The sequence below is a fragment of the Fistularia commersonii genome, chromosome 25, assembly GCF_037954325.1.
Source record: "Fistularia commersonii isolate RoL2024-O1a breed Wild chromosome 25, RoL_Fcom_v1.0, whole genome shotgun sequence".
Lineage (NCBI taxonomy): Eukaryota > Metazoa > Chordata > Actinopteri > Syngnathiformes > Fistulariidae > Fistularia > Fistularia commersonii.
In genome coordinates, this window is record NC_141308.1 from 9274856 (window position 1) to 9300481 (window position 25626).

General features: G+C 38.6%; 2 protein-coding genes across 2 annotated transcripts; both read right to left on the bottom strand.

Moving 5' to 3' along the window:
* Positions 1 to 1955: 1955 nt before the first annotated feature.
* Positions 1956 to 4461, bottom strand: dynlt5 (dynein light chain Tctex-type family member 5). The gene is made up of 4 exons (XM_086172894.1): positions 4259 to 4461; positions 3606 to 3697; positions 2838 to 2962; positions 1956 to 2652 (listed from the first exon to the last, which is right to left on the bottom strand). The coding sequence occupies exons 1-4, from the start codon at positions 4357 to 4359 to the stop codon at positions 2449 to 2451; spliced, it is 522 nt and encodes a 173-aa protein (XP_086029020.1). The 5' UTR covers positions 4360 to 4461; the 3' UTR covers positions 1956 to 2448.
* Positions 4462 to 6181: 1720 nt separating this feature from the next.
* Positions 6182 to 24759, bottom strand: sgip1b (SH3GL interacting endocytic adaptor 1b). Its single transcript, XM_086172318.1, has 22 exons — positions 24387 to 24759; positions 18841 to 18904; positions 18462 to 18507; positions 17406 to 17462; positions 17259 to 17316; positions 16527 to 16702; positions 16369 to 16380; positions 15806 to 15817; positions 15496 to 15520; positions 15329 to 15392; positions 14795 to 14865; positions 14636 to 14710; positions 13682 to 14527; positions 12770 to 12891; positions 12053 to 12203; positions 11452 to 11563; positions 11125 to 11280; positions 10869 to 11001; positions 10586 to 10788; positions 9958 to 10022; positions 9615 to 9779; positions 6182 to 9260 (listed from the first exon to the last, which is right to left on the bottom strand). Exons 1-22 carry the CDS (start codon positions 24394 to 24396, stop codon positions 9238 to 9240), a joined length of 2646 nt encoding a protein of 881 aa, XP_086028444.1. The 5' UTR covers positions 24397 to 24759; the 3' UTR covers positions 6182 to 9237.
* Positions 24760 to 25626: the final 867 nt, after the last annotated feature.

Here is a 25626-nt window from a genome sequence, read left to right on the forward strand (position 1 = left end):
TTTATTCATATTCATTTTACTTTATTTTTTTGACATTATAACTGTTACGTTGCTGTGACAAAGACGTTTCCCCTATGGGAATCAATAAAGTTTATCTTCTCTTATCTTACATTAATTTTTACACATAGTCCCTCCTATTCAGAGACTCGTATTTGATCAGACAAACTGATTTCGATTTAGAGTTTAGAGGACTTTGTTAATACTCAGAGGATAAATCTGGAACCCACAGTCAAACCTTGAACACTGAGTCTCCACCACTGGGATGCTTTTTTCATAACTTAATTTCAGTCATTTTAACTATTCACTTTTTTGTGACCTTGCTTTTTTGTGTATATAAATAATGTAGTATTTTTAAAGTCAAACAAATCTTTGGCTTTTTAGATTTATCTGGCAAAGTCCAATCTTTCCTGTTCTTAAGTATAGTGATCTTGCAACTGGTTGTAAAGCCACTATTTATAATCATGGAGAGTCTTTTGATTGCATACTTTGATAGTGACTCTCCCTAAATGGATCTTAACTCAGCTGGATGTTGTGAAGAGTTTTTTTTAGTTTTTTTAACCAAGAAACAATTCTGGCATCACTAACTTTTTTGCTCCTTTTGATGTTGCTGACATTTTTTTCAGGCTAGTGATTATTTCATACAGTTAGTTCCAGTGACCAGTTACCAAAATACACATTCAAAATGTGGAATCCACATCAGACATTTTATCTGCTTAATTTTTCAGGGACCTTGGATCATCGAGTATGTATTTTTAAGCCCCTGAAAATAAGTATGTTCAAAATTAGATGTAATCAATTCACGCAGTTCTTCTGTAAAATACCTTGTATTCTAGATTAAATCCATGCATTTAAGAGAAAACAACCACGTTATCTCCACAACTCTTCTGTGATGACATACATTGGTGAATTTGTTTTATGATCCAAATACTCTACATAACAATAAAAGCACAAGGGTTTTAAGGGTCTCTGTTTATTCCATGAAAAAGCATGACAAGATTCGACTAAATGCAGTTCTGGGAATCAGTTTTATCTTCATGATAGTGGTTGCAATCTCCACTATGTTGCTATGTAGATAGCCATCACCTCAGTTTGTCGTGGGAGGGATATCTCGGGCAGTCCATTAACTGACTCTCTGCTATGTCCAAAACAATAAAATTGCTGTAGTTTGGACATAAAATAGCAATTCCTTCTCCTTGACATTTACCTCTAATGGCCCTTACACATCAGAAATGGCCAGATTAGTCAATAAAGAAATCTAATGATGACACAAGATAATATACATCCAGCCCTGGCAGCTCAATGAGGATGACTTTGGGTTGGTGTGTGACATCAGTGGTGATTCCACATAAAAGCCTGGATATTTTGATGAGAATCTGACGGGACATTTTCAAGTGCAAGGAATCTCAGCAAAATATCAGAACTCGAATCTGACGGCTCCATGAGATCCCTGCAGTTCACTGCAATACTGCTGTGCTTTTGGTGTATTGCAAAGGTGAAAACAAAAGATGACATGAATACAATGCGTCTGTGTGGCCGGGCGTTCCTGCGGGCAGTGGTCTACACTTGTGGAGGATCGCGGTGGAGAAGACTGACAGAAGAGGGGACTTTACTTGATGGTCAGTACATTGACATAAGTATATCACAAATATCACAGGAATTTTTGGTAAGAAAATCCAAAGTTTATGAAAGTTAATGAAATTATTTATTAATTTGCTGATTTATTTCTGTATCTCCAAGTCATTTTCTACTTATTGTTGTTTTTAGATATTTTTGTGGGGATGTCATTTAAAAAAAAAAAAATCTACTTTTAAGGTGTTTTTATCTCTTATTTTCAAGTATTTTTTCTTCTGTCTTTAAATACTTATAACGCTTTCAGTACTTCTGGCTAAGTCCAATAGACAGTTCTGTGGGCCTCTTGAATGGTAGAAAGTTCCAAATAAATGAAAGGACATGATGTGAATGTATTGATCTATGATTTGAATTCCATAACAGAAAAGAGAGAGATTGCCTCTGTTAGCTGAAAAGTATAACTCTGGTAAATAAAGCTTTGTGTCTTTCAGCAGGCAGCAGATATACTAACTTCCCAGAGACAACTGATATGGTGTCAGCAATTGGCCGTCTTCACAGGGATGAGAATCAAGCCTTACAGTCAATGTGCTGTCAAATAGGCTGTCGATGGAGGGACCTCTTCATGCTCTGCTAGAGGGAAATATTCCAAAGAGGCCATCAACCATATGTCACCATTACTTTGTCCTTGGAAATACCATAATTGAACCAATGTCAAGGTCTTCTAATGTCCTTTAATATGTGAGCAGAAATAAAAAGAACAGTGAAATTTGGTGACAAATTATTGCTTTTATCATTTTGTACTTTGAAAAATCAGTACAATGCATGAGGACACACAGTCCGTGTCAACTTAACAGCAATGTACATGAAGCTGTCAGTGCCTCATTCAAAATAAACAGCATAGACAGTGGCCACGCCATAGAGTGAGCTGTTCTTAAAAGAGTAAGATGCAAAGGTGTCATTTGATGCATCCCAGAGACAGCGACCACTGATCTGCATGCTCTGTCCAGCGAGCTGGCCGATGTGTACAAGCACCACAATCTTGTAACGTGGAATCATGAGGTCCTTTACACGGGCTCTGATCACCTAGAAAACAGCAGAAAATGAGTATCTATTTTTAATCAATTTTTTTGCCCATTTTCCCATGGGGAAGGACCATGAGGTCCTGCTAATGCGCTCTGATCACCTAGGAGGCAGCAGAAAATTCGCGATTTTTGATAAATGTTGTGACATTATTTTTGACAATTCTCCCCATTACTCATTACGGTTACCTCACATATGGTTTTTGTCATTTGTCGAGACCACTCAACTTCGTATTTCTCGTCTTGGAGGTAGCTAGTGAGCACATCCTTCAGTATCTCTGTGGCAGCAGGGACAGGGAAGCGCTTGTAAGGTCCTGAAGTCAAAACAAATGGCAAAAAATGAAGATGTTTGAGTTCTTGGTGTGGTTCTTGGGGTGTTTAACAGCGGTATAAAAAACACTGTGGTGTAATGACGAGATGCTAAAGCAGAGTCTCTTGATTAAAAAGTAGGGAACATATCAAATACACCAATGGAACAATAGAACATCTAAAGTATATCTTAATTTTAACCTGTGTTCAGTAAGTACTCAAAGCAAAAATATGCACTCCTTTTTGACCTCAGAATTTGATCATATTTCAGGCATTCTGTATGTTTTGACTAAGGCTGAGGAATATCTTTTCTACCATTAGACCTGAAAATTAGCTCTAAATTTAGTAAAACTTATTGGCAACCAATTACTACATATTGACCAACTACAAGATATTCTCTCAGAAATGTTATTTTCATCACCATACATTTCGAATATCGTATTTTGTTTTCCATTTTGTCCATTCTATATTGTGTCAATTGTTCAAAGACAGCTTGAAGTCTTTGAAGAATGTGATATAATCACTATAAAATCTTACAATTAATCAAATCATCTGTCAAATAATTGGCAAATTGAATCTGGATGGAATGAAAAACTGATAACGTGTTGCAAACTGTCTCGTATTGGATATAATTCTGTGTTAATTTACCCAGCTGGTACGTATTCTCATAGGTTACAGGCATCCGTGTGTTTTCATCATGGTGTCCGAGTTCATCTATGCAAGACACAGTACTTATGGAGCTGCAATACAGGAATGATGTGAAGAGACTGTCAGAAGCTATATAAAGTGGGGCAGGAACTAAAATACATTACAATACATTTTGTTTGTTATTTTTGTTAGCATTGTTATTTTCATGTATATCACTGTTAAGATTTGTAAAGCAACATGTCTGATGCACCTGACAAATTAAATGTGTCTTGTTACTTGGTGTTACTGCTTACTCATATGTTGCTAATTCTTCTCATCAGTGAATAGTTATCATAAGATCATTTCCTACTGCTGGGGTGTTGAGGCTATTATCTACATGTAACTAAGATAAATGTGTTTTTTTTTTTGGACTGTCTGACTAATTTCAAACTCATCTCAATTAATGCCAAATTACTTCCATGATTTTTTAAATGACTGAGGTGAATGTGGTGTTGAGAAGTGCTCAGTCAATTTTCTTCAACTCAATTATTGTTGTGCAGTTTACATCAATTTACTGATCAGCCCCAGCTGCAAGCATCTTACTAGTAAGCAGTAACGTTTGTATATATAATATTAGAGTTCATCATTGTCAAATGCAGGATGTTTATACTCACTCCTTGGTCCTGACAGTTCTGGCTCCATGGCCTCCCTCTGAAGACACCTTTCCTGCCTTCCTCTCCTTTCTTTGTGATTTTTCTTTGAAAACATCAGACATAGCAGCTTTCCTCCCAGGGTTTCTTTTCTTGAAAGGATTTCCCCACCGTAAATATACAGACAAAACAATTAAACACGCGTTCCTTTCCTGCAAAACTACGCGTTACACAATGTTAGCTTGTCAGTGAAAACAGGTAAAGTTAGCTTCCAGGTAACTTGAGAGGATGGACGCTTGCTAGTTTTTCAACGTGGTGACGCATTCAAAGCAACTAAATATATTTATAAATGTGTTATAAAATATCGAATGAAAAAAAAAGATGTGAGGGAAGGACATTTTTACCGTTTCGGGACGCCTTTTATCGAGTATAAAATGAAAAATATAAATCACTGAGTAGTCGAGCTTGGCGTCGTCCTGGCAACGGCCCTGCGCGGGAGGGGCTTCCACCGCGATGGACAGTCGATGACGTCATTGTAGTGAGAGGGTTCAGGAAAGGAGTAGTGTGCGTGTGTGTGTATGTGTGTGTGTATGTGTGTGCGTGCGTGTGTGTATGCGTGTGTATGTGTGTGTGTGTGTGTGTGTGTGTGTGTGTGTGTGTGTGTATGTGTGTGAGAGAGAGAAAGAGAGAGAGAGACACACAAAAAAAATGCAAATGCGTCCCAAGGTCTTACAATGGCAAAGATGCAGTAAATTGAACAAGCGGATTGTTGCATTGCATAATTAGACCATGCAAGTCTGGTGAATGTTCCCCATAATGCTTGTAAGTGGACCTCTACATTACATTATTATTTTTGTATACTTGGACAAAATAGTTTGCATTTCAGGAAGCAGCCGATGAAATAGTACTATTGTATATTTTTACCAACTTAATTCTAAACTTGTCCATGTTGGTTTGACTCCGAGGTCAAGAATGGCCATTTTTTCTCTACAAGTGCATTTAGTAGTTGTTCAGGGGGCTCACTTTGTTCCCTCCAAAATAACAATATAATCATTATTTGTTTAATATATTATATTTAAGAATATAATGTGAAGTAGATTTTTTTCAAATTGCTAAGATTATATATTTAATGTAAGAGATTTTTAAATTTAAATTTGTAGAAAAGGATCACAAATTTTCTTTGTTATAAAACTGAAGTCAAAATTTATATATGTTTATGGGCAAAACTTGAAAATGTCAATATTCCATTATATTTTCTATAACAGTTCACAAACTGCAATTATGCTTTCCCCCCAGACCTTCTCACCCAATAGTAAATTTCACTTCACAGAATTTCACAGAATCTGCATAATTTATGATTATGGCGCAAATGATAATTATAATAAAAAAAAAGCTAGAACTTTCACCAGAACTGATTAGGGACTTATAAATGAACTAATGAAGAGAGCAATGTTTCATATTTCCTCTTATTTATTACCAAGTAAAACAGGTATTACATTATATTTATTTTTTTCATATATTTACTTTCAAAATCTTTGGATGGGAAATTTACATGAAATGTTTGCATATTTTGTGTCAAATGGAGTAAAATAAATATACAGAGAAATAAAAAGCTGTCACAGATTCCATCGAGTGTTTGCTTCAAAATAAGGCAAAGAAAAACTAGAGCATTATCAACAGAAACAGAAGGAAGTTTGTTCCTAATCCCAAAAAACATGTTTTGTCTTTTCTGAAGCCCAATATGAACTTAAATACAACACCCAGGCTAACTGTGAGTCAACACATTCGATAAAATGTAATGTTCAAACACACTGAATGTTTACATGGAGCTACTGTATGTCATACATTATGAGTTCAATTGAAGGTTTGTTCCATGTGCAAGCCAAACACAGGAGAATGTCAAACACCTACAGCAGTTTCACAGAAAGTGGGAGTATTAATGATTACATGCCAAATTTATTTATTTTTTGACAATTAGATTTCTAAACAACAGCAAAAACAGGGTGGAGGTTCAAGTGAAAGCGAAGAGTCTCCTCTCGCAGCACAAATATACAACAACATCATGACCTTATTGGAATGGGAAAAGTGGTACTGCATTGAAACAACAGATGGACAGATGCAGATTTCATGCGTCACTGTCTGGAGTTATTCATCAACATTAACAGTTTTTTTTTCTAATAAGAAATCCACATGTAAAACAAATAGATGGTGAGAGACACCGTGGTTATGTATGACCTAATGTTTTATGAGTGCTGACATCAATTAACCAAGAGACAGCCACAGACACTTCCATATGCCTGGAGAAATATTTGAAACATAGCTTTTTATCTACACTTTTTACACTTAAGTCTTTAAATATTGCTATTAGAAAACATTTATTAAACATGGTGGATAGGGAAGAAAATAAAACAGCAGGGACGTAAATAGTGCTGTCTTTTTGATATCTTTTCATCATTTTGTGACATCCAACAACAATCCTTGTCAAGACCCTTGTCAAAAGTCATGGTCAAAGGAATTGGCCAATTTATCAAGCAGCATAAAAGGCAACACCTACAGTCTCAGGCCCAGAACGCTCAGTATTTCCACGTAACTCTCCAGCTCAACACCATTTGGCACTCGTCTTCTGTAAGCATCAAGCATCTTAAGGCCCTTTCAGACATAAAGTCACTAACAACAGAATAACTGAATCTCTCAGAGCCAGCAAACAATTCCCGCTCAATCAGTGTCCTCTTTTAGGGGTCTTTTAAAAGTATGTTGGCTTGACCCCAAACCGATACATCCATTTATCGGCCGATATCGAAATTTCACAGAGAAATCGGTACTTGTGTACGAAACCTTTACAGATCAATATTTTGCACCGTACATAAAAAATCCAATCTGTTCTATTGGTCCTACATTCCCTGCAGGCACCCAGCTCAGCACCAACGTTTTAAGACGTTGTAACTTGATTGAATGAAAGTTGTATTGTCAATGTCAGGACATGTAATACCAACCATCTGATATTGAAAAACTGACAACAGCTGAAATGTTGTTAAGCAGCCAAAATCCAAGGTCCTCCAAATGTTAACAGTCACACAGAACCACTAATAATGTCTTGTGACATTGATATTTTGCTGGTATTAAGTCCAAGTTGGATTTTAACATTAACCTGATTTTCATGTCCAATAAAAATCTTTCTGAATCAACATCCATTACAGCTACACAGAATATTTAACAGTATTATTTGTTGAAACAAGCTCTAGTATAACAACATTTAAATGAGTCTTAAATATCAGCCACACAATTTACTATCAAATGTCTGTATTGTTAACATCTCCAAAGATTCACTATCTGTCAGGCTTGAAAACTGGCATTTTACATATCCACTGCTATAATTAATTATATAAGATTTTGGTCTTTATCATTTCAAACTGGCGCGACAGATTTATCACCAACATGTGCCAGCATGCCTTTTAAAGGTAAAATACGGTCACTACAGTGTTATTAGCCACAGTCAATGACACCTGCAACTTCAACTGGGTTTCATTTTGAATAGAGTAAGTGTTTTTTTAATTAACAAGCACAGGTGATGTGGGTTGTAAAACTCTAATTTTCACACATATCATAGCATACAAACTAACTGAAGGGGGAATTCATATGTAATCATCAATTTTCCTTGTTATTCTGGTTCTCCTTGGTACCGTGCATCCTAGGATACTAAAATCACTGACAATAAAAAGAATTGGGTGATAAAATAAATAATAATAATAAGAAGAAAATGAAAAAAAATCTGTCTATGTCCTGCTTTTAAGTGTAAAAAATGTCCCTTTATGCCAAATTTTCAGACAATGAAGAAAATCTAACAAATTTACAGCAATACTATAGAGGCAAAGAGTTAGTTATGTTATCCTAACATATGTACTTTCATTACCAGCTACGCAGCTGCAGCTTTTCCTGAATTATGTAGGAGTTCTTTTAAAAGTATATAAATTATTGATTTGGCCCGCTGGTCTTGCAGACACAAGCTGTTGACAAAAAAATGTCATTTTGTCAGCTGTGGATATGTACTAACTTACACATACAATTTATTTTTAGTGGCTTGAATATGGGGGAGAAAAGTATAGTTTTAAAAAAAGTTTATAGAAAAAGTTTAATAAACCAACCGAATAAACCTAGCAGTGTAATTTTTTCTACTAAAGAAGATTAGAGTAAAAATGCTGATGCATTTTGTGGAATAGACTTAAAACATTCTTCATGGAATTATGACACGGTAACCCCAAATACTTATCCAGTGCTTGCAAAATAAAATAAGTTTTCTCTGCTCAAATGTCCCAGGATGTGTTAAGCACTGAGAAACAAAAATGCCCAAATAAAAGCACCTTTGAATTTAGAGTGCTGACGTTGTTCCTGTGCTACAGGTTTGACATGTCAACTGACCCGCCACCTTTACAAGACATTGTCTTTTTAAAGGCTGTCTACATAGAAACACGTTTACTGCTCATACAACAGAAAAGAATTTGATTTTAGGTGGCCGAAAAATAAATAGATATCACCGTTTAAAATAAAACTTAATGGGATATAACTGCAAAGTAAATCTATAATACATTTTTTTTATACAGTTTTCAGTTGTATTTCCACCTTGTTAACAGTTCTTTTATTCTACATAATCTATTAACTTTTACAGTGCATTTTAATGACAACATAAATAAGTAAGGCTGCATCACTGTTTGAATCCAGAATTATGTTCATAAGAACAAAGATTACTTTTCCTATACTTTACACCATGTAAGCCCATTTAAGTGTCAAGTGCCAACTAATGATTCGCGTTTACTTGCATAAACTCAGCAGCAGCTGATTGCCTCCTAAAGTCAAATATCTGTGTGTGTTATGTTCTGTTATTCCTTTAAGCCCCAACCACTAATGGTTGCCGAAGGTAAAGTTTGAAAAGCACAAACGTGGGATGGTCCATTGTCTTCACAGTCAAAAGCCATTGATTCTCTTGGTTTTGTTCCCAAGCAGGTCCATTAATTATCGGCCAAATATTTCCCTGAAAAGTAAAAAGTGTTTTAGATTAGTTACGATTCAAAAAGCCTCCTCATTAAACATTAAGTCATGTGGTTTTGAAGAGTAGCAGATCTGGAGATGGGAGTTTCGGGGCCGCATTTCCTTTGACCGTTAATTCACAAAATGCGATCGTGATGAAATCATCCAATTCCCTAAATGGTGAAAGGGTCCTATGATATAATAACTCATAGAGAATAACTCATGAGAAGACATGGCTTTGCTGTCCTGAAATTGCCATCTATAAGTCTGCAGATAGTTCAACAAAGTTCAAAGCGTCTGCCAAATGCATGTAATGTAATGTAATGTAATGTAACTAACACCTGATAATGGGACTGACCTGCAGCAAACCTCTTCTTGATCAGTGATAGCCGGTAGCCAGTCCCAAGCAGCTGAATGTCACATCCTGATAGAGTGCTTCCCTCACTGGTGAAGTGGACCGCCAGCTGGGAGGGTTTGCATGGACCTTCTGTCATCTGGAACCGACCCAGAAGAGCCCCTACTCCTGCAGGAAACGCATAAAGCTTTATTCAGTCTCACTTATTCCTTTCATGTGTGTTGCAGTTTGCTACTTTGAGCAGTAGGATTAAATTTAACATTAACTTTTAAAAATGGAAAATACACAATCACAATGAACATAAACATTTAATAATAACATCATGCACAAATATAATAATACTTGCCTCCATTTTCAGACCGATGAGAAAGGCTGGGAACCTTCCACTGTATTGTTTGTTGTTCTGGATTCCTTTTAAAAGAAATTCGACATATTGTTTAGGAAAGGTTCATATCTAACACAAAGCTAGTCAAAAGGAGCTACTGAAGTTTTACACAACCATATAAATATAGGATATAGAGAGGGAGGGCTGACGTTTGACTCTTGCCCCAATTAACTTGTAGGGTCATTTTTTATCACAATTACTTAATGCAGCTGGAATTGATATCTTTCAACTAATTCAGCTCATGTACTGTGATTCCAGCACTTTGCAAAAAAAAAAAAATCAATTTTTATGTCTTTTTTTTCATCATCTGAAGATGTTTCACTTCTGCATTTCATCAGTTCATTATTGCACTTCTTTTCAAAGTAAGAGTGAAAAAGAGAAACTGTTTTTGCTTATCTCATTGATGGAAACACACTGGGACTAATAATCGACCGAAAATGGAAATGGTACAATGTTAAACCCTATGAATTGATCCGACGGCGGTGGGAATGCCCCCTGAATGTCCACGTCTCCAACAAATCAGTCTACAGTCCAATATAACTACATATATTGGTGCAGTTGAAATTTGCTGCATGCCAGGAATCCTCACCAGGTGGCAGGCGGGATCATAGTCTGGAGTTTGGCCATGCCTCCATCCACAGGAACCAGGAAGTGGATGTTGTGTAGCGGCATGGGCGTGGCCATGGCCTCTGTGTTGTATTTGTAATCTATCCTAAGGTCCGTGTTGGTGGCGTCACCTCGCCAACTCACTGCGAGGTTCAGAGGGGTTGACTGGATCCCCTCAGCCGAGACCTGAAACACATACGGACAAATAATCAGTCAGGCGCTTGAGTGGTTGGATGAATATTTATGACTAGAGGGAAAAAAAATACCTGATATTTGATCATATCCACATTATAGTATGTTGCCTGAGGCTTCTGCTCAGCAACTTTCTTTAAATGGCTCATTAAGTTTGGCATATTCACCCAGAACTCCTTGGTATCCAAAGTGTCTGTTGTGGAGTCACTAGAAAGATGATAGGGTCGTAGACATTTTGTTAAGTTTTATTTAATTTCTACTTCCATTTCCCAGTTTGCTCATTTGTCGACGTGCTTTCCGAAGACGGATTTTTTCGGTGAGCGTGCCTACCAGCAGAGCAGCTGTGGATTGGGAAGGACCTGCTCCAGTCGGCTGTAATTGCTGATGCTAAAGGTGAGGGTGGGTTGAGTTGGGTGGCTGGCAAAATGCCTTGTGATGCCTGCTGGAAAGGACAGCACCATCTCCCCCGTGATCTTCACGACACATCTGAAACACGTGGTGACAAGAGGTATTACTAAAGTTCCAGCTGGATAACTCGTGCATGTGTTTTTTTTTTTAAACTGGCTTGGCAGAGACATGAAAAAAAAAAAGCGCAAGCTCCTTTTTCTTCTTGTATCTCGATTTTCACACAGGCAAAAAGAGGAAATGTGGACCTACTTGCTGGGGTCAGCGCCTTTAAAATAGGCATTGATGGTTTCTGTGAAGGCAGCTGCCACTGGCAGAGTGTCTTGGGGTCCCATGGTAAGTGGGCTGGGTCCTCTTGAGCATCCTAAATAAGGCAGACAGACAGATATAAAAGAAAATCTTCCACATTTGTCCGGGTATTCAGCAGTCGCTACAGTTACAGAGCATCAAGGAGATGCTGAATACAAGCAATGAGAAAAACTTAAAAATCAGACTGCAGGTGAATGAGCAGGGCACGGGATGTGACGGGCAGCAGTGTCGTTGGTGTGCGGACAAAGGTATGAACAGAAATGCAGGTAAAACAAAAAGAGGAGTGGGTATTTTCAGTCTACACACAAGCGATCACTACGCAGACAGTCTGGCTCAAACTCACCCTCGAAAGCTAAATAAAACCTGCCGTGGTCAAACCACACCAGAGGATGCGAGGCTTCTTAGTGAGCAGAGACATGAAGAGGAGAGAATCATGGAGGACAGAACAGTGAGGCCGGGACACGATCATGAGTGGCAGACAATGTGGAAACAGGCTTCTGAGATCAGGCACAACAGAACCAGGTTACGTGCAACTGTTTTTTACCTGTGTTGGACAAGTTGAGGTCCCTCCCCAATGTCGGAGTGGATGCTGCGCTGTGTGAGGTAATGGAAGAGATGGAGGAAGAGCTTTCCGCCCGTGCCAGCGGCGCAAAAGGTGGGGGGCTTCCGGACACCGGCGGACTGAAGGGGCGAGTCTAGTGGCGGGAAATAGCACATCAGATTACAGTGCAGGAGCAATAACAAAAGGATTTATTCGGCAAAAAAACATTTGAGACCAAAAATAAGATTGCTTGTTGGAAAGAAAAAGACCAGCAACATAGAATAAAGTAGTATAGAATAGCTTTATGGTCATAAGCATAGCAATTGAACAAGTAGAAATTCAAAACTGCATATTGATGTTATCATTAGTTTGATATTATTGTAATTATTTTCAATAATACTTTTTCTTTCATACTGACTGACACTCCATGTCCATTTTGAGCTAGTTAAAATACACTAAAACAATTAAATGTTGGCAAAGCAGATGTGATCATAAAATGTACCTTTGGAAATCAGGTGAAGAGGAGAATAAAAAGAAAGAAAGAAAGAAAGAAAGAAAGAAAGAAAGAAAGAAAGAAAGAAAGAAAGAAAGAAAGAAAGAAAGAAAGAAAGAAAGAAAGAAAGAAAGAAAGAAAGACAGAAAGAAAGAAAGAAAGAAAGAAAGAGAGAAAGAAAGAAAGAAAGAAAGAAAGAAAGAAAGGGGCTAACGTTTAACATGTACCAGGTCTGTGATTGGTTTTCCGGGGGGCAGCTTTGGTCTCGAGGAAGGTCGGGGAGGAGGAGGAGGAGGGACTGGACTGCCACGTGATTGTGGCGTTGCCGGACGAGCAGGAGAGGACGGGCCTGCAGGGCATAGTCACAAGTTGGAAAGAATTATTCTTATTCATAGTTAAACACTTGATCTCTCTGAAAAGTGATGGCATTTTCTATTTAACCTCCACTGCTCAAACTTGTCAATAATTTTACCCCATTTCAAGTACAAAAAAACAGGGTTATAACAGTTTACTTGATTTAGTTTTCGATCATTTCAAAAGCTCTATTTATAAGGCAACCACATTTAACTTCTCTCCCAAAGGTCATTTAGGGTAAACTGTAGAGGTCAATTTCAATGCTTTCTATATTTTCATGCATGGATTTTTTTAGAATAATTATCAAATGTAAAATTAAACACAAGTGGCAGCATATAACAATATACTGTCCCACCACTAGATGTCAGAAAGGGCCATATCATTTTAAAAAAAGCCTAAAGTTCAGAACTCTTGAATTCTTCTCATTCATAGGGTGATTACATAAACAAATATAGAATTGGGCTGTGTTTCTGCATTTCTATACAAAATTGATTTAAATCTAATAAAAAAGAATCACCTAAAAAGGATGAATAAATTTCCTGAAAGTACATACAATTCCCTGAATATTAATAAAAAAGTATTCATAATGTTTGAGATTTGCAGACTTTATTTATTCAACTTATCTATTTACTTACTTATCCTCAAGTGCGAAAATATATAGCAGCAATAAAAGCTGGCTCTTATAAATCTTTTATAAATATTTTTTTTTCCCCATATCTTTCAGCCAAAGTGAGGCTCTTCATATTAGGACATTGCAAAAATTAGGAACAGATGAGAACACTCACTGCTGCCCGAGTGAGGTCCAGGGGAAGACATAATAGACCTGTAGGTAGTAGGAGGAAGAGGAGGTGGCGTGCCCCTAAAACTCGGTGTCAACTCTCTGGGTGAGCCCACAAAATCTGGGATGTCGTCTCTCAGGTAAGCTCCCTCAGGTGTCCTCTTTCCCCCCACGCCGCCCAGAACCAGGGGAGATATAACTCCTGCCCGTGGAGACCTACGTTCCGCCGGCAGAGGAGGCACAGGGCTGATAGGGGCGGGGGATGAAGCATATTCTACAAACTGCAGCACCTCCTCATCAAGCGTCTCCTCGTCCAGGCAGATCGGAGGTGAATTAGGAGGAGAGAAGTCAGGCGGCAGGGGAGGGGCCGGTTCATCCGGAGGAGGTGGACCGAGCATGATCGAAAGGGGCGAGTCTGGCGGTGTGAAAGGAGGAGGGGAGCCGGGAGAAAATGGAGGCGGTGAGGGTGGGGGTTCGATCGGTGGCGGTCCGGGTGAAAGGCAAGGGGTGGAGGGAGTGGACGACGGCGTATCTGGGGCGGGAGAGTCCGGTGGAGGAGGTGGAGCGGGTTCGTCCGGCGGAGGGGGTCTGTCGGTGAAAGTCACCCATCTAGGAGACACGGCGTCCTCGGCGGCTCGGGGGCTGTCCACTGGGCCGAACACGTCGTCGAGGTCAGGCACCGGGGATTCACGGTAGGAGGCAGGGGAAAGGACATTCAGGTAGATGGGAGCCGAGCTGCGAGCTGCCCTTCCGTTAGGCAAGTGTACTGAACTAAAGCTAAATTTCCCAGCGGACTCAGATTGGCAACCATGACTTCTTGATGGAATGTTTTTCGGAGGAAGCGGCGGGGGAGCTGCAACGACAATTTAACGCACATCTCATTTCACATGGCGAGAACATTGTTTTAGCCTTTGCCGCAATCAAAAATCTGATAATGGCCAAAGATATTACGCATACTCACCTCCTGTTGGGAAGCTTCTGCTCAAAGGGGATTCCGATCTGTGTCTTGATTCTCCCCAGACATCAGTCGGCACCACTGGGATGGGATGTTGATAAAGAATTATTCAATATCCCCCCTGTAAACTATGTCCAACAAGTCACCTGACGATTTGTCCCGTACCATCATATCTAGCATATTTGGTCTCTGAAGGCAGCCCAAAGAAGGCAGGAGCAGTCTGCGGCAGTCTGTCACTGCAGAGGGAGGAAGAAAACATTGTTAACCACTCAAGATAAAATAAAATGAATATTATGTTCGACTATGTACAACTAAAATGAAAACATTCCCAAAGTAATACTGTGTTGTTCGTCTCACCGTTTCTAATACCTTGAATTAAATTTAGCCAGTTAGCAGTAATCCTTAAAGACAAAGTGGAAGCCTTTCTTTTTTTATTCAAATAGCAGGGAACTACAAATGCACCTCATGCTAGGTAGCTTAGCACACAAAATGGTCAGTCAACCTTCAGTGAACAATTTCCCCAAAAACCTGGAAGAATCCCATACACATCAATAGTTGATGCAGATTTTAAGTCATGCTCATTCCAAATTTAAAAAGTTGAAAGCGTCATGAGACCAAACAAAAATCGGGATTAATAATGTTGTTCTCATCTCATCTCATCTCATCTCATCATCTAATTTGTGCACAGTAATAACAGACCTTGGAGTCTCAGGCGCTGGACCTGGTGTTGGGGTGGAGCGTCTGGGTCGAGCGATCTCCTCACCTGACAGGAGCAAAGCTAAACGTCAGTTTTTGAATTTAAAATAGCAACTCAGGTCAGAAAAAAAAATCGCAATGAAAATGCAGTCTGCAAAAGTTTCACTTACAAGATAAGTTCCTTTTTATGTGCCCCTGTTAAAAAAAACAATCCAAACAAGAAATACATTGAGGATGATACTACTATAATGTCAAATATTTTTAAAGAAACACATCACTTCGTCCATGCTGAGAAAATAAACTTATATGAAACCAGTTGTTACATTTATTCATTTTAAGTAATTATAATAACGCTAACCCGCTCCTGTATTTTTTAACTTTAAGATAAAATTCATATAGCACAGAGTAAGGACAGTCAGGCAGCAGAGATTAGAAGGGTGTCTGCTTTCAGACCTCCAGCAGGTGATGCCAGAAACTCACCGGGCTGCGTCTCTGAGACCAGCAAAAAGGAAGAGAGAACAGACCTGGGTCAGAGAGCGAGTGACAAATCAGTCAAATGGACACCAACTAAAACTGCACATACTACACCTCTTTACTTCCACTGCAAAGCCTTTACAATGCAACAAGAGCCACAGCAACCCCACATGATATTAGGACGACGATACGAGCATCAGATTTGACACCGACACAGAGAACAGTGCACTGAATGTGGCGGGATGTTCAATGTGTCTCTCGGCTCAGACCAAATCAATGGACTTTGAGCTTTGATTATGTGCATTATGTAAACAGGGATGCTTTGCAGCATGGGTTCAAGTAAAGTTGTAGTTTAACAGAAGAAAGTCAAAGACAAAATGAAAGGGCTTCCAAGGGGACACAGACACTGAAGGTGACATAAGAAGTCGCATGCAAAAAAGGGTGACAAGAAAGGTCATTCTGAAGTAAATTGTCAAGAGGGGAGGAGGGTTCAAGTGTCTCTAAAAAGTGACCTCATGCCATGCACTCTCTGATGACAGTGACAGCCATGAAATGCATGAGGGGCTTACCGGACTTCTCTTCTACAAGATGACAGCACATGAATAAGAAACAAATGCAGCAGTATTGAGAACAAGAATCTAACGACAATTTGCAAAACATTAAATTGTACATCGTGTTTTCCTGCCATTCATTTTTTTTGAATCGGTAACAGAATTGCTGTGCTCACCAGTGAGGGGGAGAGCGCCAGGCCTCCCACTGAGGCTTTGAGTTCATCCATAGATGGAGGGACACACCTCGCACTCTCCGCCACCAGAGGCTTGATTTTAATTTTGAACTTTTTCTTGCTTTCTTCATCGTCCTCCGAATCGCTAGAGGAGAAAAAGTGCTTTCCTTTGGAAGCAGGTGAATGCTAGTCAAGGACAAAGTAGAGTAAGTGCAAAGTGAGAGGAAATATATACAAAACAATTTCCCCTCTCAGCTGCAGTTAAACCTTTGGTTTACAATGTCCTTTTGATTTAAGTACATTTTGTCTAACATATTATATGCTACAGACAATCTGCAGCAAAAGAGTGACAGTGTCCCAGTTAACAGCATTATATGCACTATAACTGACAATCTCGCTCTGTCTCAGCTAAATCTTCCTCCTATTCCACAGCCGATGTCACCTATGGGAGCAAAAACTTCAGTGTCAGTGAACTGTGGGTCATTTGTTAATGAGAATTGTGGTTCAGTGAAAACTGGAGAGCCAATCAAATGTTGTAGAGTTTGTGAATACACTATTTTCATGAGAGGGGAGCTTCGGAGAAACAAACAGGGTGTGGCAGGCGGCGGAAGAAATTATCGATTTGACCTATTTAATGCCAGGGGGCACCAAGTGAACAAGTCAAAGCGATGCAGGTCGATATTACGACACATGAGCCGCAAGACTACTGTGACTGATTCTGTAAAAAAAGGATATTTTCCCCTTCGTCCCCAGGACGGAGGCTGAAGCCCTCCTCGTCCACATCAGGAGAGGCCTGGAAAAGAGAGAGCAGAGACGTGGCGAGCTATATGTAGTTCACCATTAATATACAGGCAGAACAGAAAGCAGGCTAAGGTCACTTACATATCTGTCCCAGTCGATCTCTCCATAGAACCCATTGGGCGCTCCATTGGCCTTTTTCTATCAGAATAAAAGGAGGACAGGAAAGATAAATATTATGAAAGTGCAGCTGGGACATCAATGTTTCAACAAACAAATAAGGATAAAAACTATGAGAGCATATGAATGATGTACTTCCACACTTTTCCACTTTGTCAGCAGAACTAAGCTGAATTGTTTACACAAAGAGTTTTTAAATAATTTTCAGGGTATGCTTAGCATAAGGATATGAAAGCATATTCATGGTTATAAAAAAAAACATCATGAGGATATTAATCAAGATATAGTTAAAGATAAAGTTTTGCTAATAATTGCTTGACGTGACAATTTCTATGAATATGTACTTATTTGTCATGAGTCTTGTTGCATAAACTTCTCAATTTGTGCAGCAGCAAGACACCAGCTTCCTACTCAATAGCTGAGCACAATACTATCCTATCTTTTTTTTTTAGATAGAATATAATGCAGTCTTAGAATACATGCAAACAACTTTTTAAAAATTGTAATACTTTTTTTGACCAATTAGCCATTTTTCTAATTTTGAACAATTTGACAAATCCCAGTTAATCACTCTGCTGCAACAAATAGTTATTTTCATCATAATTTGATCAGTCAATTATTTTTCTTGATTGACTGATTCTATGTAGTATACATCAGTAACAAGACAAAAAAATGTTAAATAACAGTTACTCTGAAATTGTTACAGTTCTTGAGCAAACTAACTACCCACTCAAACCTCTGTTTTAATAGTGGCAGATTAAGTAAACGTATTTGGAATAACAAAAAAGAAAAGCTCTAAAAAAGCTAATTTTAGCTAAATGTGGACCATATTTATGTTTAAGATGATTTTCAGTTGAATGCACTGTAACGTTAAATTGCAATAAAAAGAACACAATAGTTTAAAGGCAGATGTTTTAAACGAAAACCAGTGCCATATAACTGTGAATGTAAGCGCATCATATCAGATCAATATAATTTCTGGGAGTGCACTGAATTATTCACTGAAATTCAAAAACATACACTTCCTTTCTTTCCACTCCCAGATCCATCTTTGTCAGGTGAGCTCCTGTTGAGGTGACATGAAGAGGACAGAAGAGATCACAAGTTTTTATATGTCTACACATTTGAATGGTGCCCTGATCTTTATATGTGTGAATGAGGATGATGTTTTTGTATCGCATCAAGGCGGGGCTTTCATTAGATTCATTAGTGAGCTTTGGGTGTGATAATTCAAAACAGTATACTTGAAAATCATTGTTCAGCATTTAAATTACATGTCGGAACATGTTACCGATATGAAAAATCACTAGGCAACAAGTTCAACCCATATTTTTATTCTGTTCTTTGCTGTTACTGTATGATCATGCGCGGGCATACATGTAGGAGTGAGCACACTCACGTTGTGTCTGTATCCTTGTCTTTCTTTCTTAAGCCCAAGGCTTTCCTGGTTCGGTTTTTCAGTCCTACAACAATGGGTGAAAGAGGGAGAATGAGCAAATTTGTGAATAAATATCTTCAATTCTACTGGCAGATATAAATTTAACTATCTTGTCATTAAACTACACTTGGGGAAAAATAAAGTCAACAAGATGACGTGAATATACAGGAAGGACACATATTAATTCAAAATACAGCCACTTTGCCGTCCAAGAGAGAGCTTCGACACACAATGAAGCAGACTCCATCACCCTGAGTGTCCCCTCCCAAGACGGCGTAAAAGGAATAAGAAAGCATGAGCAGAGGTTGATCAATGTGTTCACTTCATTAGCAAGATTCAGATCTACTTCAGCAGCCCATCAGCCAGACTGGATGCCAGAAGCCCTGCAGCAGTGACGGTCAGCTCCACTCAGGCCTGGAGGCAAGATAACTGCAGGATGATACAACTGAATGATTATAAGGTATGTTTATGTCTGCAGCTCGTAGTACCCACGGGCACTCACATGTTGTTGATCACTCTTTCCTTACTTTTGCAGAGATAACTATCCATGACCATTTCAACAACAATCTGACCAGATGGGTTTCATGCAGAAACAATAATTTATCTATTACGCTGCTGCTACTGGATTTAGTGGGTAATCATAATGATATTTTTTGCTTTATTCAACAGTAATACTGATTTTCCAAACAGAAAAAAAACAACAATGAATTTCCTTCTATTGTAATTTTCAGCATCATTACCATTTCTATGGTAACTTCTTTTCCTCTACTAATAGATGTTGGTTTGTGCAAGTGTCTCACATGAAAATATTGATAGCTAAGAAAAACTTAAAAAGCATTTAATCCCTTATCTCTAGCAGAACTTACAGTATGTTTGTGAATCAGGTTAAAGTTTAAAAAATAAAGGATTAATTTTATAATCACTTGAGTATTATATGACACGCCATGTGTACACCATTTGGTGTGTACTGATAAAATCTACATATGGTTCTGTGAGACAGCATCGAGGCATGCCAGTCCAGAGCCAAATGCTAATATTAGCATGCTGACAGACTGATGTTTAAGATAAGGTAATCCTTTAGTAGCTCCATGACCGGGGTAATTGCTCATTGAAATTAGCCAGTGTTATGTTGCCATGTTAAACACGTTGGTATGTTACTTGAGCAGCATTCACATTGTAGAAATGTGTGAGTGCATTTAAAATATCAGAACAGAATCTGGTTGGCATATGTTCTAACTGATGCGGCCCGAAAAAAAAATATATATATATAAAAAAAATGTCATCTGTCTCATTGCAAGATTGCAAAACTGTTCATTTCACATTTGGTTTTTGGTTCACAAAAACATGGTCATGATTTCTCTTGCTAAACTCTCAGCTTGAGTCAAAAATCTCCCCAGAAGCGGTTTGTTCTGCTCAGCAGCACAAAAACAATAGAGACAAAGGCAAAGGCCCGAAAAGATAAGTGAACTGACATGAGCAATCCTCTCGCTCCTCACTCAGGTCAAAGGGATATATGATTTTGTACATCATGTGCTTCAATGATGAAATGCGTATGAAACTCAAATGCTAAAATTCCACCCCAGGAAACCAGCAAAAATGACACACACTGAATTCCGTTACACGGAATTGGCATGTTTGCATAACAGCTTTTCAAAAGACGAGTGGGAACAGTGGGTTCCTCCATTCCACAGAAAAGCAACACAGACACATGTGATGGATAGTTGGTTGGATGAACACTTTGTACCATTCAGTGGCGGCTCAGTTTGTGTTCTTTGCTTGTGCTTTTTTTTTTCTTAATCTGTAGTGCAAACTGGAACATATGCCCCAAACAGAATTTCCAGTATTACTGACAGCTGACTTGAATTCCAATGTCGGGTGAGAGACACTAAATCAAATATTCCTAAGTGTTAAAATAAATACTGCAATACTGATTTGGTGGACAGATTAATGAGCGCCATCACTATGAAAACACTGGAGTGAACTGGTGCTCTGCAGCATTCACTTGAAAGAAACCCATTCTGGGTGCAAAAGAACATGTCAAGGCCTGTGATATACTGGTCTCTGGGCTGCTTAATAGCAAAGATTATGTTGACATCCTGGCCCTTACTGCTGAAAGCCTTCGCTCCAGTCTTAACCTGGATGAGGTTAAGAATGTGTGATAAGGAGTAAAAATAGAAAATCAATCCTGGCATTGATATGTAACAACTGCTGTGGCAACCTGAGCCTTATGAGAAGCGATGCGAGCAGTGACGTAGATGTTTCTGCTCACTTGGCAGTATGACAAAGCCAAACATGTTAATGACTGGAGTTTTAGTGAGGATTAAAAACTTTCCAGGAGTCCCAAGAGACATATTGGAACACACAATTTTTTGTGAATCAGCCAAGAATGGCTGATTGTGGTCTTTTTAATTGTTATTCATAATTGTATACACTGACTGCTGATGTTCCCTATTAAAGAATTAAGCAACATGAATCCATCCAACTACAAATTAAAAAAATAATAATAATAAAAAAAAAAAAACATCCTAAAATACAGTTTTAATAGAGCCTGACTGACACTGGATTTTTAAGCCGTTCCCTTTTAAGGAAGTGAACAAAAAAAATAATCAGATACCGTTAAACCCCCTCTAAATGATTCACATTGTAAGGTTTTCATATGAGAGCTTATTTATACTCATCGCTGTTACGAATTGTTAATTTAATGTCAAACAAATGAATGCCAGAATGACAGTGGATATGTTGAAAAACCAACTTAAACAAATATCAGTGTCCAACTAAATTTCCAACTGGATGGTTACTAGCAGTGAATATTCAGCAATTGGTCAGCTCATTAAATATATTGATTTGTAAACATTTAAAGATTGACAAAACATGAACATGACACAATCACAGATATGAAAGGCCGCTATTGATCGATATATTGGACAGATATGGGTTTTAAATAATACTTTAAGTTGTCAAATCACATGCTGGTATTTTTCAAACTGCTTTGTAAAGGTGGAGGGACTTCCGTGTAACACATACATGTAACAGCAGGGGCCATAAGCCATGGCTTTACTATCTTTACACCAAACTTATTTCCTTTTTCCAGGATGTTCTGCACCTGCTGACCTACATCGGCAGAAGGAGGTTTCTTTACTGCAGCCAAATACTATGCAAATTGTTCTATCTAATAAAGGGGCTGAGGTTTAAGACTTTAACAGAAAATATTATATGTACTGATTGATTAGCTAAGCATCAGTGTATATATGTAATAGTTATTTCTCTATTATTTTGAAGCAAAGGTCAATGAATAACAAAAGCAGAGCTGAAAATCCTAAACCAATTTGGTTGGTTTTGTTTGGCCTACAATTCTTAAAAAAAAAAAAAGAACTTTCTAGGCTTCTGTCCATGTTTGCTGTTCCTCATCTGGAGGTTGTTTTTTTCATTCTGTATTTTTGTTTCTGTAATTTGCTAATCTTTTCAGACTCATAAGGAAATGTGTGTCCTGAAGAAAATACATTATCTGAAAAATCCTCAAAATATAATTGCAACAGAAATTCATCAAGAAATTTGTTAAAAACTAGCAAAATATAAAAAAGTACAAATAAAAAAGTAAGAAAAAAATTGTGATAAGTTATTTTTCAATCATGAAAATTCCCTTCAAATAATTGCAAATAAAATAAGAAAATAACTGAAATTTAAGAAATAAATGAATCAGTTGTGTAAAAAATATTTCTTTAAAATTCAAAATATTGAAGCTCAATAATGCTGCATCTGGTAAGCACAATTACAAAAAAGCAGGATTTAAACCACCACTCATAAGGGCATGAGATTTCTAGAAAGAAGCCATTACATTTATCAGGATATCTAAAAAATAAAGGTGTTGATTTTCTTTTTTTGCCACATCACAAACCCTCATCTCACTTCCCGAGACCGGTGTTCCTCACAGTTAAAACCTACAATCTGTGCTGGCTGTCACAGGTGCAAAAAAAAAAAAAAAGCTCCACTTCTCATTCTTCACAGAACCTACTTTCATGGCGAGGCAGATTCCTGCATGACACCATGTGCTGTTTACTGCGAACAAGAGGCTGGCTGAGAGACAGAATATAGGAGGGGAACATTCAAGGTCGGGACCGGCAAATTCAGAGCAGGACAGATGTGCTCAGCGTGTCACACAGCCGCCGCGCTCTGCTGCCACGTTCACTTCTACTTACGTCTAACATAATCTTTTCTGTGTGACAGTTTGTAGTAGTAAAAGACCAAAAGTACTTTATTTTTATTCCACGTATTTTTTTTCCCCATGGGAATATGAATGCCTCTTTCTTGATCCTCTTTTCCTCTGCAACCTGAATTTCCTCTACTGATTTGCTAACTTTTTAAGTATTTTCTACAACTATTCACTGCACAAGGCATTTCTTTTATCCTTTTTATATTTTGCATTCTCTTGCATGTATTACACATAGTCTCTTTCATTTGTATGTATATTCTTCGTTTGCATATTCTTGTTATTATTACTATTTGCACACTTTTCTACCCTGTAATGCTGTTGTGATAATTGAATTTCCCCCTTGTGGGATCAATACAGTCTATCCTATTTATCACACTGGGATAGCTTGGCATTAGTATCTATAACCTAAATTTTGTGCCTGGAAAAAAACACTGTATCACCAACTACTGCACTCCTGCAACAACAAATAGAAAATATGAAAAAAAAACACTTAAGAGTGTTGATTTAACGTTAAGTCATTTACAGCAGATATTGAATTGGACCAACAGGTATAATCTGTTACTCAAAGAACGCTAACTGCTTTCCCAATAACGGCACAGAACTTACATTCTCCAACAAAACTGTGTCCACATGTGTGTGTCGATGTTATGATTGAGCGACAAAAGACCACAGGAAACATGTGACATGCCTTGATTTCCTGGAGATCATGCACAAGAACAATATGATAGCAGGCTGACTTCAGGCCTTCTGCTAATAATAGACTATGTTAGCATGGATGAATGGGCCCGGCATCTGCAATAAAAGGTATGTCTATATTTTAGCCTCATAAAAGAACTTTTTTTAATTCACTTCAAATCAGCGGCTCAAAAAAATGATTCATTTCATTGCACTGTGTTCAAATGATGCTAAATTGGAATTATGGGATGGGATGCTCTATCGGTAGCAGCAGCAGCATCCCTGATGCTCACACACACACACACACACACACACACACTATCACAATCACAAGCATAGAATCACACGGGCGACCCTCTGCACCTGCATACACGCACACAGAGACGTGCACAGCGACTGATCTAACAGCAACCGCAGGATATTCAGGAATTTTTCGTCGTCCTTTCACAAATCCGAACGTCACACGCCTTGGCATCTACCCAAACACACCTTCCTATCTGTCAGTCACACGCAGCTGACACAACATCACGCTGGACTGGCCGGCGTCTAATGGCCCGGGCAGGACACAAGAGGGCAAAGGGAGGAGGACGTGGGGAATAAAGGGTATGCACGGAGGAATTACCTTGCATCATGATTGCAGATTTTCATCCTATTTCTCCCCCTCCCCCGGTGTGCAGATGCAGAAATGGGGAGTGGGAGGGGTATGGAAATCCAAGCGGTCAAAGGATGCCTGGGCAGGGCATGGCTGATTTCTGCACAGCTCCCCGGCGAAGCACGATGTTGACTCCCTTCACCCCCCACCCCCCAACCGGAGGGCCCAACTCCTGGACGCGGGGAGGTCGGGCGGGGCGGGGAGTGGGGGTAGAAAAGAGCCAGCAGTGGAGGAGATGCGGGTGGCAAATCCTAGGAGGGGTGCGGTGGGGATCCTTATCGGTGCACGTAAAAAGCGACACACGCCATGTCTGAGATTCTGTGGAAAGGCAGGGAAGAAAAAATACGGAGAGGTTCTCAGAGACGGGGAGGGATGGAGGGGGGAAGGAGTGGGAGGCTTGCTGACGTCACAGCTGCTTTGAGCCAATCACCGAAAGTCCGATCACGTGGTCGCTGTCCCCTGATGCCTTCGGTTCGCCTCGGCATCTCCAGCCAGCTGGATGCTCGTAGCACGGAGTGTCCGTGAACGCAACACCTGAGTCAACTACTTCTGTCTTTCTGCGCGGCCATTTAAACAAAACAAAAAAAAAATACGGAAAGCGGTTCCCGGGGTTGATTTTTTGTTGTTGTTTGTTTTGTTTTGTTTTGTTTTGTTTTGTTTTGTTTTGTTTTGTTTTGTTTTGTTTTGTTTTGTTTTGTTTTATTTTATTTTCCTTTCTTTTCCTTTCTTTTCTTTTCATTTCTTTTCTTTTCTTTTGCTTTCTTTGCCTTAAAAAAATACAACCCAAAAGCAGCCATCGCATCTGATTCTAACTGCTCTGTCACTTTTATTTTATATTTTTATCACTTTGCCACTTTTATTTATTGTTTTTTCATTTCTTTTAATTGTGTGTTTTGCATATATGTATATGTCTGTACGGTGTCAGTGAGTTCGAGCAAGGTGCCCTAAATAAAAGTTATTATAATCATTATTAAACTTTCTTAAAGATCCCAATCACACATATAATTGGGGAAAAGGGATTAAATGGAGAAATACAATGACTATAATATTCATTGATTACCCATATTTTCTGTTGATACATTTTCTTTTCATATTTTCACATTTTGTTTTCTAGTGTGTATATTGCAAATAGTCTTTGTTCATTTTGTATCCACATATGCTGCTATGACAATTGAATTTCCCCATTTTGGGATCAATAAAGTCTATCTTA